Here is a 16,507-nt window from a genome sequence, read left to right on the forward strand (position 1 = left end):
GAAGTAGCTGAAGATGGTTGTGCCTATGACATTATCCTGAGGAACTCCTGTAGAGACATCCTGGTGCAGAGATGACTGGCCTCCAACAACCACAACCGTCTTCCTATGTGCCAGACATGACTCAAACCAACAGAGAACTTCACCCGATTCCCACTGATTCCAGTATTGTTTTGGCTCCTTGATGCCACACTTGGTTGAATGCAGCCTTGATGTCAAGGGCTGCCACTCTCACTTTACCTATGGAACTCAGGCCTTTTGTCCATATTTGAACCAAGGCTGTACTGAGGTCAGGAGGTGCGTGGCCCTGGCAAACTCAAACTGTGTGTGTCACTGAGCAGGTTTTTGCTGAGCAGGTGCTGCTTAATAGCACTGTTGATGACATCTTCCATCACTTTACTGATGATCAATAGTAGACTGATGGAGTGGTAATTGGCTGGGTTGGATTTGACATGCTTTTTGATTATAGGACATACTTGGGCAATTTTCCACACAGTCAGGTGGATGCCAGAGATTGGCTCAGGGAGCTACAAATTCTGGAAAGCAAGTCTTCAGCACAATTGCTGGAATATTGTCAGGGTCTATAGCTTTTGCTGTATCCTTGACTTCATGTGGTGTGAATCAAATTGGCTGAAGACTGTTATCTGTGATGCTGGGAGCCACTGGAGGAGGCTGAAATAGTTCATCCACTCAGCACGTCTTGCTGCAAATGCTTTAGCCTTACCTTTTGCACTGGCGTGTTAGGCTCTTCCATCATTGAGGATAGAATCATTTGTGGAGCCTCCTCCTCCATTGTCACCACCATTCATGATTGCATGTGGGAGGGTTGCAGAGCTTAGATTGGATCCATTGATTGTGGGATCATTTAGTTTTTTTCTGTCATTTGCTGCTTGGCATGCAAGTAGTCGTGTTTGGTAGCTTTACTGGGTTGACACCTCATCTTCAGATATGTCTGGTGCTACTCCTGGCATGTCCTCCTGTCCTCTTCATTGAACTAGAATTGATCCCCTGGCTTGATGCTAAGAGTTGACTAGGGATATGCTGGGCCATGAGGTTACAGATTGTGCTGGGGTTCATTCTGCTGCTGTAGAAGGCCCACAGCACCTCATGGACGCTGACTCTTGAATTGCTAGCCCTATTCAAAGTCTGTCCTGTTTCATGCAGTGACAGTGCCAATTGATGTGAAGACAGAACATAATAAAATCACTCTGAATTGCCATACTGTGGCAAATGCTGCACCCATAGTCATCTGGCAAATCTTAGCCGGATTTTACTGAAACATTCCCTGGTCCTAGAAAAGAACAGAATCTTAATCTGGGAATCAGGTCAGTTGCAAGTGCTCACAAAGATAAAGGAATCAAAACCCTTACATGTTGGGGCATTATTGATCATCAACTGTGTTATGCTGGAATGATAGCAACAAAAACAGCCTTGACATAACTGGAACCCAGCAATCAGTTTGGATAATAATAAAGCAAATGCTTTTCTCTGATCCTTACCAGCTTTCAAATCACAAGTTAAAGCACAATTACCAATTCCTCAAACCAACAAAAGTTCAAACCTATAATACTGTTATAGGTTCTTCCAATGAAACACAGTTATTTGCACATAATTTCTAATTATAAGTGACTCATGTCCTTGCACCATAAATTATAGATTGCTTGAGATGAAAATTTCTACAGATTTGAGAATGTTATTTTCCCCCATGAATTTGTGGAAATTATTTTTGGATAATTGTCCTCATTTGTAAATTTACACAATTACTAACGTTTGTAGCAGTAAAGTTACCAATGGAAGGAACTGATAACATATTCTTACGTCAATTGATGTTGTCCTCCGACATCCCCAGGCCAGTCCACCTTACAGATCACGCGGCTTTCTGATTGCACAATGCGGGCATAGAAACACTGTGGGAATGCTAGAGCCAGGGCCAGGAACCAAATAACCCCAATCACTAGCTTAGTCGAGCTGGACGACAGCCTGGGCTTCAAAGGGTGGATGATGGCAATGTACCTATGTGGTGAAATACAACAAGTGTTATACCACAGATAATCAGATCTCAATATTATCCTCTTGTTACAATTACATCAAACATTTCCATTTGGCTCAACATATCCAAATCAATGATCACGCTCCACACAGACATCCTCCAATCTTACTTCACCCAATCCTATCCCTTCCACTCTTTTGTTTTACATTATGTATTTTTATAACTTCCCTTTAAAAGCTCTAACATTCCAACAAGGCTTCCACACCCATTTCGTGCAATCTGTAAAGCGGACTGGCCTAGGAATATCAACCGCACAGTTAAGTCAAGCTGTCTTTAGTACTGTGTGATTCAGAGTAATGTACAATGTTGTTTAACAGCTTTCAGTGTAACAATCTAATCAGTGGAGTTGTGGAAGATTAGATTCCCTACAGTGTGGAAACAGACCCTTTGGCTCAACTAGTCCACACTGACCCTCCGAAGAGTAACCCACCCAGACCTATTCCCCCTAACTAATGCACCTAACTCTGTGGGCAATTTAGCATGACCAATTCACCTACCCTGCACATCTTTGTGACTGTGGGAGGAAACCGGAGCACCCGGAGGAAACCCACGCAGACACGGGGAGAACGTGCAAACTCCACACAGTCACCAGAGGCTAGAATCGAACCTGGCTCCCTGGTATTGTGAGGCAGCAGTGCTAACCACTGAGCCACCGTACCGCCCCTATCAAGCATACATCCTGTAGCATGTATAAACTCCAGGACATTTCTTGTGTCCCAGACAATCACGTGCAGGAAATGTCATCAGTTTGAGGAGCTATAGCAATAGCTGGCATTACTGCAGTTAGCCAGGCAGCTATATTCTTCTGGAGGTGGTCATCTCATAGAATAAGGGGCTTTGGGAAGAAAGTGATTATGTGATCATCAGACAGTCAAGGAGGATAAGGCAGGTAGTTCAGTTTTAGCTAGGGAGGGCAAGAGTTACAGGATTCCTTTTTAAAATTGACAATGATGCAGCAAATGAGATTGGTGTGTGTAGACACTTGGTTCACTTTTCAATTAAATACAGTATAAGACATTTGGAACTAGGTTTCAAGGAGGCTTATTTGGGCTTGAGGCATGCCTGGAGTCTGGCTGTTCCATTGATGATCTTGGAGACGTAACTGATTTGGATTGTAAAAGCATACTGAATGTTAGCAGCTGGTTAGATTCTTAGCAGCCTGAATTAATGTTAATAGCAGAAAGATTCTTAAGAGACTACAAAAATGGGTCCAGAAATTATGATTAAACTTTTCAGAAACCAGAGAAATTTTGCTTATATGGAAGACTTTTGAAATTAGTTAATTTAGTTTCCTGGGTGACTTCAATGCTTCTGGTTACTGTACGAGCTAGACGATGGGCCATTCATATAGTGCACATTTTTTTTAACCTGACCCTGATAGAAAGACATGTTTACTATTCTCTTGCATTTGTTGACTGTGAGGTCTACACATTATAAGACTGTGAGATTCCATGAAGATGGTGTTTGAGCTCTGGCTTGGTTTCTGCTGATTGGAATTTTCCAAAGCTTGTAATCAACTTGCATTATATGAATGGCACAAGCAAAATAAAACAATAAAAGATTTGTAAAAAATAATTTATGATCTCTTTCAGTTCGAGCAGTCCTGACAGAATACAAACAGGTGAAAGTAAGGACTGCAGATGCTGGAGATCAGAGTCAAGAATAGAGTGGTTGCTGGAAAAGCATAGCAACTCAGGCAGCTTACGAGGAGAAGGAAAATCAACGTTTTGGGCAAAAGTCCTTGATCGGGAATGATAAAGAATACAAACAGGATGAGATTAATTCAACTATCCTTCGTACTTGTCAGGTGATTTGCTGGTTGAAATGTTTTTCACAGACTAAGACATTAAAAAAATTGCAGACATTGAAGGCATTAAAAACTGAACACAAGTCTGTGTTGCAAATTGAAAGCCCTGATGATAACTTAGTGTCTGGCTTTAAAGAATGATAAAGCAAATTACTGAACCCAGAATGTGGACAGGGGATTTCTCTTTTGTTTACAATTCACATCCACCAGTATTCAAAAGCCAGGTGGCTTGGCAGCAATTACTAAAGTTGCTCTTGATAAAGTTAAGCAGACTTAACAATTTGTCAAGCATTTGGTCCCATCACATATATTATCTCAGGCATTAGACTATGCACAATCCAATACAGATTTTGGAAAGCAACATGAAAAATGTAGAACCACAATATAGTCTTCCGGCCAAGAATAAGAAAAGCTGCACTGCCTAAGCAAAATGAAAATAAAGATATTTTACAAATATTGAGAGAAAATCAACTGACCCAGTAGTAAATTAAATTCTCATTTAAAAGACAGTTGAGACTTTCAGAACTCACACTGGATTTTAAATTTAAATGATCGCATGCAGCTAGTTGTTATGGACTCAGTCATAGAATATTACCATCACAATATGAATAATTGCAAAATGTGTCACAAGAGGAAGAATGTTACAGTGTGTAATACATTTGTTCTTCAGTTGTTTACAATTGTGCAATTTGTTATATTTTGATATCAATAAGGAATAAAAATCATTACTGCTACGTTTTTCGGGGGAAATATCATGAATACTGGCCTTTATAAGACAGTTGTGTTTAAAACAGACTGAAAAGGAGATGGTGATGGAGTCCTGATAAGAACATCTTTGCTCCAAAATATGAACATGTGATCTGGTTGCCAAGAGGAGGAAACTCAAATAGAAATCTGAAAATTTCCTCCCAATGCTTTTATATCCTTCCTTAAATAAGCTGACTAATATTGTGCATGGTACTTCAGATGTGCTGTCATCAGTACCCTCTATAACTGAAGATCAACTTCTTTACTTTTGTATTTAATTTCCCTTGCAATAAATGCTAACATCCGATTAGATTTACTCAATACTTGCATGCATGAGGTCACTCAGATCTCTACAAATTCTCACCATCTACATAATATATTTCTTTGTTATCCTTCCTGCCAAAATAGACAATTTTATATTTTCACATATTATACTCCATTGGCTTAATCTTTACTCCTTCACTCAAAACATCTCTATATCATTTACTTTTGTCTGTATAAAATATAAGAACAAAAGAAATACGCCCATTGAGCCTGCTCACTATTCAATAAGGTCATGGCTCATCTGTTCTTGGACTCAGTTCCACTTATCCTCCCACTCACCATAACCCTTAATTCCTTTCCTGTTAAAAAATCTGTCTATCTTTGCTTTAAAAACATTCAACGAGGTAGCTTCATCTGCTTCATTAGGCAGAGAATTTCACAGATTCACAATCCTTTGGGAGAAGATGTCCCTCCTCAACTCAGTCCTAAATCTGCTATCCCTTATTTTGAGGCTATGTCCTAGCTCTAGTGGATACAACTTCTCTGCTTCTATCTTATCTATTCCTTTCACAATCTTATATGTTTCTATTAGATCCCTTTCATTCTTCTAAATTCCAATGAGTATAGTCCCAAATGTACTCAGCGGTTAGCACCACTGCCTCACAGCACCAGGGACCTGGGTTTGATTCCAGCCTCAGGCAACTGTATGTGTGGAGTTTGTTCCTCACATTTACTAACATTGGATATGGATCCTGTAAGTGAAGACAGTTTTAGTATGAAAGGGCAAAATGTGGCAGCACAGGCTTGGAGGGCCGAAGGGCCTGTTCTTGTGCTGAGTTGTACTTTGTTCTTTGTACTCCACCTGCCAGAGCCTTGCCCACTCACTTAACCTAACTATATCCCTCTGCACACTATGGCAAATAAAGAACATGAAAGCATGGGAAGGATTAAAGCATGAAGACCACTGGCAATCTGTCGTCTGTGGAAGGCAGGATGGGATAAGAATAGTGAATGCTCTTACACCAATTAGCAGAGGAAGGTTAAGGCTGAAAGATCACTATGGCAAGATGAGATAACACAAGAATCAAGCAAGTTAAGTATTATGACAGGATTGGGACCATAAATATTTGGGACATGACATTAAAATATCTAATTAATAGTTAGCAGAGTCAGCTTGAGACAGGAGACTATTGTAATTGATGGAATAGCTAAATATCATGACAGGTTAATCTGGGATGGAAATTCACTGTTGCAGAATTAGCAATAAATATCTAACCATAACATTAGATTAGATTACTTACAGTGTGGAAACAGGCCCTTCGGCCCAACAAGTCCACACCGACCCGCCGAAGCGCAACCAACCCATACCCCTACATTTACCCCTACCTAACACTACGGACAATTTAGCATGGCCAATTCACCTGACCTGCACATCTTTGGACTGTGGGAGGAAACCGGGGCACCCGGAGGAAACCCACGCAGACACGGGGAGAACGTGCAAACTCCACACAGTCAGTCGCCTGAGTCGGGAATTGAACCCGGGTCTCAGGCACTGTGAGACAGCAGTGCTAACCACTGTGCCACCGTGCCGCCCACTAGAATAACATTAAGTAGAATGTACAACTAAAGAGATAATGGGAACTACCATTACTGGTTTATTGTGTAGCTACAGTGAGGTACTTTGGTTAATATAGTTGGACATGCTAATAAGCTAACAGAAACATGATTAAAAAATATATAAAAATCCACGGACCCTGGGGTACATGGGCATTCGAGAATCTGCTTTCTCAGTGTCATGGTTTTTTGTTTGCAAATAAAAGATCCTATTTCTTGAAGATCTCTCTGCATCTCCTGGTGATTCTCTATATTTTCTCCACAACAAATTTGGCGCTGCGAGCAGGGTCGTGCAGAGACCCACCTGGACAGAGGGCGGCAGTAACAGGGCACTTCTTGGTCCACAGGGGGCACTCCCGAGACTGACAGAATAAGGGTACTTAACAAAAATAGTTAGCATTTTTGCTGAATTCGGACTATATTTTGTTGGCTTGGAGTGGTCCTTGGGGATCTGGAGGTGTGGGAACCTGCCGGAGGGTCTCTTCGATCCAATATCCATAGGCAAGAGGTAAATTGCTGCTGAAGGAGACGTGGAGCATTGGTCAAGAAAACTGCGCAGTGGGGTAAGGGGTGAGTAAGAATAAAATGTAGCAATTTTCTGAGTAAAAAGTCCACGGTGGTGTATATAAAACCCTCAGAATAGACAGAATAAAGAAGGGGAAATTGTTTTATAAGACCCTATAGATAGATAAGGCAGAATAAAGAAGGGGAAATTGTTTTGTAAGACCCTATAGATAGATAAGGCAGAATAAATATGGAGAAATTGTTTTGCTGGCAGATTGGTAATGGATGATTAAAATAAAATAGCAGAGAATAGTCATAGTGTTATAATGTTACTAGAGTATTAAATGTTTTAGATAAGGCCTGTAGGATAATAGGACTTTTGGAAATGAACTAAGGGTCTGTTGAAGTAAGGCTCTGGTTGACAGAGATTGATTTACAGCCAAGTTCTTGGCTGTTAGCAGCAAGTGTGTGTGTGTGTGTGTGTGTGTGTGTGTGTGTGTGTGTGTGTGTGTGTGAGAGAGAGAGCAGCTGTAGGTTGCAGAAATTCTGTGTGTGAGAGAGAGAGTTTATAGTTTAATCATTGTGATCTGATTTGTATGCATAATTGTTTGATGGTGGTTAAATGTTTGTGTTTTGTTTCCTTGGAGCTCAAGATCCAGGGGCATTTTGATTTTATTTTACACTGTTAGAATTTAAGATTTCTTTTTGAGAGAGAAATTTCTTAAGAAACCATTAGTGATTGGTGCATTTTGAAGGTGAAGTGTTAGATTGGTTTAGGCTGAATGAATGAGAATAGGTGGTTTGTATTAACTAACTGCAATTGAGGACGTTTAGGAATTGATAGATTGGTAAGGGACAATTGCAAGTTATAAAGTTAGGGATTGCTTAAACTACTGACAAAGTCCTACCAGACTTGAATGGCATGAGGAAGTGATTTATGACAGCAAAGATAATACATTAGCTGGACTGAAATGTATGTTAGAATGGATAAAGGGACTGCAGCTGAGAAACTGAGTAAGAAATTTCCAGTGGCAAGAAATGATATTGTAAAAATTTCTGAGAAATGGGAAAAAAGAACTAAGGATTTATTGACTAAAAGGCCAAAAGAAAGTACCTTTGATATATATATGTGCAATGAGATGGAAGGACTAATTAAGAACTCTAAGCCGAAAGATAAATCTAAAAATAGAAACCAAAAAAAGGATCTGGAGATGGAAATACTGAAACTTTTCAGAAAAGAGGGTGAGGAACTGAAGGTAGCTTGTCAGGCACCTGTGGTGACTAGGAAAGCTGCAAAAGAACAAGCTGAGCAGTTTCAGGAAACAGAAAAGCAGGAATCAACTCCCCGCCTCACTCAGATGTGGAGGACTTGAATAGACCTCCTCCCTACTCAAATGAAGAGGCAGTGAAGCAGTGTCCGGTAATAAAGAGAACAGTAGAAATAGAAGAACAGTTAGAATAGGATGGAAGTGTGGAAGACAAAAATGAACTGAGGGAAAGAAGAGAAAGAAAGAAAAGGGACAGGCAGGAGCAAATAGAAGCCATACAATGAGTGCAGGAAAAACTGAAATATGAGATTAGTGTGCAGCAAGGGCTAAGGAATCAAAAAGAAATTGAGGAATACTCATTGCGATACAAAAGAAGGGCTGAAGAGAAAAGCAGTGAAAGTGATGCAGAGCAAGCAGAAAGGGATGATGAGAGGCAGGGAAAGATAAAGGCCCCAGTACCTAAAGAATGGGAGGAATTAGAAATAGCATCGGACTCAGAGCCTGAGGAGGGTTTATTGAGAAGTAGTGTCAGTCAATGGAAAAAAGGGCCAACAGGAAAGGATGCTACCGCTCCTTATAAAAGAAGGGAGAAGCCCACAATGCATTCCTTGGGGAACTCAGGTTCTGGAAGGGCTGAAGAATGCACTGCCCTGTTCACATGAAGGAGCAGGAAAGTGGATCAGGGCTTTTGAAGATGAAACCACAGGGTGATTGCTGGCTATAGGAGACTTGAAGGCACTGCTGGTGAGGTTGGTAGGGCTCTCGAAGTTAAAGGAAATAATGATCTGAGTCCGTTTGAAAAATGCGGCAGACAATCCAATGATTGATGGAGTTGGGTTTGATCGAGTGAGAGACAATGTATGGCAGACCTTAAGAGACTGTTATCCACCCAAAATGGACCCCCAGGCTCTGAGGGGAGATCCATTGGGAGAAAGTGAAAACCTGGCTGCATACTTGGAGAAACAGTTAAAGAAGTGGAGACTGGAAACAGAGCAAGACATAGAGACTAATCAGTTGTTGACTACAATGTTCCAAAATTCCACCATTTGAGGCATTGCCTTCCCAAGTCAGGTCAAGACTGGAGGAGGTGGTGGGTCTGACATCATAAATGAGCCTAAAAATGTGTTGCTGGAAAAGCGCAGCAGGTCAGGCAGCATCAAAGACAATAGACAATAGGTGCAGGAGTAGGCCACCAGGCACAACTAACTTGGGTAAATGGAGCTGAGGCCGAGGAGCTTGGACACGGGCAGGCTACACAGGAGGCTAGTACCCCTCAACAGGGTTCCGAACAAGGTACAGGTGAAGTTCTTGGGGATTCTGATCATTCCAAAAATGATTGTGATGGAGATGTGGAGCATAGTTCTCCTGGCAGCAGGGATGGGGAAGACATGGGGGATGCCCTGATACCCCCCTCTCTGATGCCCGACCTGCATATTCAAACTTGGAGACCAGTAACTTGGCAAACCTGGACTGATAATACCAGGGTCATTCAGGCTGGGAGGCAAAGACATATTAGAAGTGCAGACCTTGCTGCCCTAACATGGGTACATACCCATGACAATCACTGGTATCAATGGGCAAACTATACGGCTGTAATGATGGCTAGACAGTACTGCTTCTTGTGTACTAACGCAACCCCCTCATACTAGGTTGTCCCCATGTCGTATAACTCGACCACCTATACTCAATGGCCTTTGCAGCACACTAGCCGACCTCTTAATCCGGATGATTTATCAATTTACAGTCAATTGCATTGCCCGTTTTAGCGCCTTCTACTTCAGACCTCTACATTCTATCAGCAGGATGACGTGGGCAGGCAGTAACTCCAACGGTGGTGTGGCTATAGTACCCAGTGGTCCACCAATAAGACTAGTTACACATTCCCTGTGGCTGCTTTCAGGATACGGGAAGGGTTGAGTTTTGAATGCTTTAAGCGAAATGGCTCCACACCAGTAGGCTATTTTAAGGGTCTTTGCGGGAATACAATTGAATTAGAGGTGGACACCACATTTGGGGCTGTTTTAAATTCTCAACGTGTCCCACTGGCAGATATGTGGTAAGGAAGGAGGGCTGCATCCAACGCTACCGCTGACTGGAGTGGCAACTGTGCCGGTGTAATGCACCTACATGAGGTCGTTATATTGCCACACACGCAGCTTGATGCTACATCACAGTCAGCTTTGCGCCGAACTAAGCAGTGGTATGTCCCTCATCTGACAATGTGTGATGTTTGGGGAACATTGCTGTACCTTTATACCTAACAACACTAGCCCTGGGGGATCTTTTACTAAAGCAAAAAAAAAGCTAAAGACTCTAAGACTGGAGCTAAAAGACAATGTGGGGTTTGATCATCAGGCTTTTGATTGGCTGAATAATATATTACGGTCTTGGGCAGCATGGTTTGTCAAGATTGGTCTTATTGTAGGTATGGTTTTGCTTGCTTTTGCATTTGTCTTTTGTTGTGCTTTACTTTTTATTAAGTCCTTTTTAGTTCATGTCACTATACAACAACTTGTGGTCATTTCAGCTACCCCAGGAAGTGCTTGCACCTCTGACGGAACCCCACAGTTCTACTATTATGATCTGATAACTGCCATAGTGCAAGGAATATGTCCATGTGGGGACATCAATGATACTTCTGAAGAATGCAGAGGTCATAGATTGTGAGGAATCTTAGATTTTTTTCCTGTTCTGGTTATTGGAGGACAGGGTTTTGGCCCAAGGGACCCCAGGAATGGAGGAATAACCCTTTAAGTCTCAGACTCTGAAAATTATTTAGTCCGTGTTGGGACCTACATTGTTTGTATTGGGCACGAGAGGGGCTGAGCTTATTATCTTCTTTCTCTAGGTGAGACCAGTAGGTCTCAAAGGGGGGAAATTTGGAAAATAAAGGACATGAAAGCATGGGAAGGGTTAAAGCATGAAGACCACTGGCAATCTGTGGTCTGTGGAAGACAGGATGGAATAAGAGTGGTGGAACATTTTTACACTAATTAGCAGGGTAAGGTTAAGGCTGAAAGATCACTACGGCGAGATGACATAATACAAGTAATCAAGCAAGTTTCTCTGTTAAGTATTATTATGACAGGATTGGGACCATAAATATTTGGGACATGACAAAAAATATCTAATTAATAGCTAGCAGAGTCGGCTTGAGACAGGAGACTGTTGTAATAGATGGAATAGCTAAATATCTATCATGACAGGTTAGTCTGGGATGGAAGATCACTGTTGCAGAGTTAGCAATAAATATCTAACCCTGACATTAGAATAACATTAAGTAGAATGTACAACTAAAGAGGTAATGGGAACTACCATTACTGGTTTATTGTGTAGCTACAGTGAGGTACCTTGATTAATATAGTTGGACATGCTGATAAGCTAACAGAAACATGATTAAAAAAAATATAAAAATCCACAGACTCTGAGGTTCATGGGCATTCGAGAATCTGCTTTCTCAGTGTCATGGTTTTTTGTTTGCAAATAAAAGACCTACTTCTTGAAGAACTCTCTGCGTCTCCTGGTGATTCTCTGTATTTTCTCCATAACAAGACTTTCAGTGTTTTCTGCATCATTTGCTCTATTACTCATCTTAGTATCATCTGTGAACTTGACACACTATATTTGGTCCCAAACTCTAAATCATCTGTGTAAACCTATGTAAGGTTTTTGGAACTATGGGATGTAGTTTATCTGGGGATAAATTCAGTAAGTTATCAGCCTTCAATCCGTCAATTTCCCCAACATCAATTCTCAACTAATACAGATTTGTTCCAGCTCCTCCCTCTCAATAAACCCAGTGTTCCCCATTGTTTCTGGTATGTTATTCATGTCCTCCTTTATGAAGACAGAAGTAAAGTATAAAAATTAGTTTGTCAGAAATGTCTTTGTTCTCTATTGTAAAGTCACTCATTTCTGACAGTAAGAGACCAATATTAGTTTCCATCAGTCTTTTTCTCTTTATATACCTATAGAAACGTTTACAGTGAATTCTAATGATCACTGTAAGCTTACTCTCATTTTCCCTTTCTTAATCAATCCCTTTGCTGATTTTTAAACTTTTCCCAATCCTCAGGTCTTTTGTTTTTCCTTACTTTCCAGGAGGAAAGTAAGTTGTGAAGACAACATAAGTAAAGAAGTAATAATTGCCACAGTAACTTAGAAAAAAGTAGGTAATTGAATTTTAATTATACGCCATGATCGTAATGAATGAGGGAGCAGACTCGAGGTGTGGAATGACCTACTCTTGCTCTTATCTGCTATAGTTCACCTCATCAGCAAATTTAGTGACCGTATATTTAGTCCTTTCATTTAAATCACTGATATAAATTGCAAATAGTTGAGGCCACAGCGCCAATCCCTGTGGTACCCCTCTTGTCAACCTGAAGTATGCCTATTGATTCCTGTTAGCCACTTTTCTATTCATGCCAATATACTACTCCCTACACTATGAGCTTTTATTTTCCACAATAACCAATAATGTGGCACCTTTATCAAAAGTCTTCTGGAAATCTATGTACAATACATTCATTGGTTCCTCTTTATTCACAGCATATGTTACTTCCTCGAAAGACTAATATATTGGTCAAACATCACAAAATCATAGAATCTCGACAGTAAGGAAACAGCCATTTGGCCCATACAAATCCTCCGAAGAATAACCCACCCAGACCCATTCTCCTCCCCTAGTACCTTCATTTAACCCAAAAAATGCACCGAACCTACATATCCCTGAACACTATGGGCAATTTAGCATGGCCAATTCTCCTGGCCTGCATTTCTTTGGATTGTGGGAAGAGACTGGAGTACCTGAAAGAAACCCACGCAGACACGGTGGGAATGTGCAACATGATGACAAAACGATGTGAACTCAGCCTGATTACATTGAATTTGTCCAAATGTCCAGTTGCAAATTATTTAGTAACAGCTTCTAACATTTTCCCTAAGACAAAGGATGTGGGCTGAATGGAACAAATGTTGAAAGACATTAGATGCTTTTTTCCCCGAGAGCCAGGGAGAAATGAGCCCGCAGGAGACCGAACAGTTACTTTGGAAATGCCTTGTAATGTTAAATGTTGCCATAAGGAGAAAGCACAGAGATATATCGCTATTGCATTAGGTAGTTCCTGAGAAGCTACCTTTCACAGAAACATAGGAATAGGAATCTGCAATTCAGCTCACCAAACCTGTACAACTATTTCATACAATCCAAGCTGATCAATCTTAATGCCTTTTTATTCACACTATCTCCATAACAACTTTTCAGGCAGAATAGTGTATGGAACCAGCTGCCGGAGGAAGTGGTAGAGGCTGGTACAATTACAACTTTTAAAAGGCATCTAGATGGGTATATGAATAGGAAGGATTTAGAGGGATATGGCCAAACGCCTGGAAATGGGACTAGATTAATTTAGAATATCTGGTGGGCTTGGAGAAGTTGGACCTAAAATTCTGTTTCCGTTTTCTGTGACTCTATAACCCTCTGACTGTTGCGGGTGGAGAGCTGTCCCAGGGTGTCAGTCCCGGGTAAAGAGTTGTTTACCTGTCCAGGGCAATGGCCGTCATTGAGTATATGCTGGCGAACACGGCAGTGATGGGCAGCAGGTTTTGGAAGCGGCAATAGTGCGGGCCGAAGTACCAATCATTGTGCACGGCGTAGATGAAATTGAAGGCGGTGTTGAACGCAGCCATGGAGGCGTCCCCCACCGCAAGGCTCAGCAGAAAGTAATTGGTGACAGTCCGCATCCTCTGATGAGCAAGGATAATCCAAACCACGATCACATTGCCAGAGACAGCGGTCAAGATGATCACTGAGTAAGCGATTGCCCAGAGACCCACCTGCCAGGCTGGCTGGGCAAATGCATTGGCCAAGGTGCCGTTGGCACTGACCTCAGACTCATTCAGATCTGTTTCTGTCTCGCCGTTCATCCCAATGTCACTCCCAGCCTGAGCTCTCACCGCCCTCACACTTCACTGACAACTCTACCTATAGACCAACTGCGTCCCTAGACAGACGCAAACCCCCTGTCCCAGGCCGGATCCAGACCCCTCCTCCCAACCCTCGTCCCAATATAGACCCAAATCTCTTGTCCCGTCCCTGTGCAGACCCAAGTCCCGCGTCTCTATGCAGACCCAAATCCCCTCGTCCCTAATACAGACCCAAACACCCCGTCCTATACAGACGTAATTCCCCCATCCCTACACACACCCAAACTCTCTGTCCCTATTTGGGGCCAAACTTCCCTGTATAAATACAAACTAGCGAGGCCCAGCTCCAGCCCCCTATCCCGCAAAGACACAGCTCACTATTTCAGAGACCCAGCTCATTATTAGAGACCCAGCTCACTATCACAGGACCCAGCTCACTAAGAGAGCCAGCTAACACTCACACCCAGCTCACTAATCACTCAGAGACCCAGCTCACTATCAAGATGACCTGATTAGAGATTTCCAGCGTCCTTTCTCACAATCCCAAGATCTGCAAATACCGAGGCGTGGCGATTACTCTCCCAAATGTCTAACCAGCGACGAGCGTTGATGAGGGCAGTGTTTGAAGGAACGGTTTCCTGGTCCAGCTGCCAGGAGTTGCAATGTGTGTATATTCGAGGGGCGGAGCAATGGGCTTGGTGACATTCACTCCAGACAGATCTCACACAGTCTTCCCCAAGTGCAGCTTGACCAAACCCACAGACACTGACATGAGCTATCCCTTTCTTCAATCAGTCTGGACATTATCAACTTTTATTCTGTATGTGCCCACGTTACAATGACCTTGGACAGATTTTCCCCATTTGAAATACAATATTGGTAGAACTCACGTATGGCAATTAGCGACAGTTCCACAACTAGACCAATGTTGTTTCATTGGTAACAGTTCTAATTTGTGAGATTACTGTCCCTGAATTGCGGCGGCGTCCTTTGTACAGTAGGTTGGCCAGTCCCTCACTATTGTGGGAAAGTTATTGGAGATACTTAGACTACGCCCCGAACTATTCTTGCTCTGTAATAGCGCCTGGCATTGTTTGAAATGAACTAATCAGCGTCGAGGAATAACACAAATAACGTTTCAGCTTGAAAATTCCAGATTGTATATGACTTTATGAGAAACGGCTCAATAAAGCATTTCAATTTGCTTGTCTGGGAGTGTTTGACCAGAGGGTACAAAGGGAGCATGCTCAGATTTAACCTGGCCGGCTCTAAGGACCTTAAGGTAACTTTTTAAAAATCATAACTTGCAACAAATATGCATTCCCTTGAGAAATAAACCTCTATCGTTTTTTGAACATAACTAACAACAGAAATTTAAAGAAGATATTTATAACGTTGGCTGATGACTGGGAAATTTTTATAATGCAATAAAGGCTGGCCAAAAAATAATCATTTTTAAAAATAATATATGGCATTAAGTTGGAAAATTAGCGAAAAGCAGACTCTCAGTCAACCAGCTGCTAGAGAGAAAAGAGAAGCCTGGGTCTCCTCGAGGCAGAAACGCGAAATTATCATGTGGGATACGGGTAGTAAAGAGACATTAAACAAATACTGTGGCTTGCTGTCTTTGTGAGGGTCAGAGCAGTTTGTAGCTCTCCTGTTACACGATGTCCCTCTTTTTCTGATCTGCCTGCTCAAAATCCTTGGAATCTTGGTTCTGATGAGTCCTGACTGTATTTCTGCAACATTCTGGCATTGGAATAAATGATGTACAAGAGTCAGTTCCTGTGTACGCCGTGTGCGCGCGTTTGGTGCATCATTAGTTTGCTGAGATTACATGATAAGACATGGTTTAGGAAACTGTGGACTGAACACTGTGAAGGGGTTATTATGCGTCGGGTTGGTGGACTCTCTGTTGGGGTGGGAATGTCAGTTTATGTGTTTTTGTTGCTATCACTCGACCTGAAACATTAACTCTGATTTCTCTCCACAGATGCTGCCAGAGGTGCTGAGTTTTTCCAGCAATTTCTGGAAACATTTTGGTGACTACGCCCTCACTAATAGCTAGGTGGACTGCTGTGAAATATTTAATTTTTGTCTTGATCACATCTGTTACTTAATGTGTTTAACCACAATGTTTTAGTGTTCACCCATATTTAAATAAATTACGCAATTATTAAAGTCGAGACCTTTCAATACATTGAGGCAAACGTTGGATGAAATATCAGGGTTTGAATGCTTTGAAATTGTTGAGTACAGAAAAAGCGTTGGGCATTAATGAAGTAAAAACAGAACATCTAGAAACACATGGAGAAAAATAATTTGTAG

At 41.7% G+C, this 16,507-nt stretch overlaps 1 protein-coding gene and 1 long non-coding RNA gene across 2 annotated transcripts in view; one reads left to right on the plus strand and one right to left on the minus strand.

Annotated features, from left to right (window-relative positions):
• Nucleotides 1-14,812, minus strand: part of tacr2 (tachykinin receptor 2) — a 98,473-nt gene extending 83,661 nt beyond the window's left edge. Inside the window, exons 1-2 of the mRNA XM_060841825.1 lie at nucleotides 13,794-14,812; nucleotides 1,816-2,010 (exon numbers count right to left, since the gene is read on the minus strand). Coding sequence (XP_060697808.1) covers nucleotides 1,816-2,010; nucleotides 13,794-14,179 — 581 coding nt within the window. The 5' untranslated portion in view covers nucleotides 14,180-14,812. The remainder of the gene's footprint in view (nucleotides 1-1,815; nucleotides 2,011-13,793) is intronic.
• Nucleotides 14,048-16,279, plus strand: LOC132826182 (uncharacterized). Its single transcript, XR_009645860.1, has 3 exons — nucleotides 14,048-14,065; nucleotides 15,336-15,461; nucleotides 16,173-16,279. It is a non-coding gene; the product is annotated as an uncharacterized LOC132826182 (long non-coding RNA).
• Nucleotides 16,280-16,507: the final 228 nt, after the last annotated feature.

The sequence above is a fragment of the Hemiscyllium ocellatum genome, chromosome 22 (assembly GCF_020745735.1).
Source record: "Hemiscyllium ocellatum isolate sHemOce1 chromosome 22, sHemOce1.pat.X.cur, whole genome shotgun sequence".
NCBI lineage: Eukaryota > Metazoa > Chordata > Chondrichthyes > Orectolobiformes > Hemiscylliidae > Hemiscyllium > Hemiscyllium ocellatum.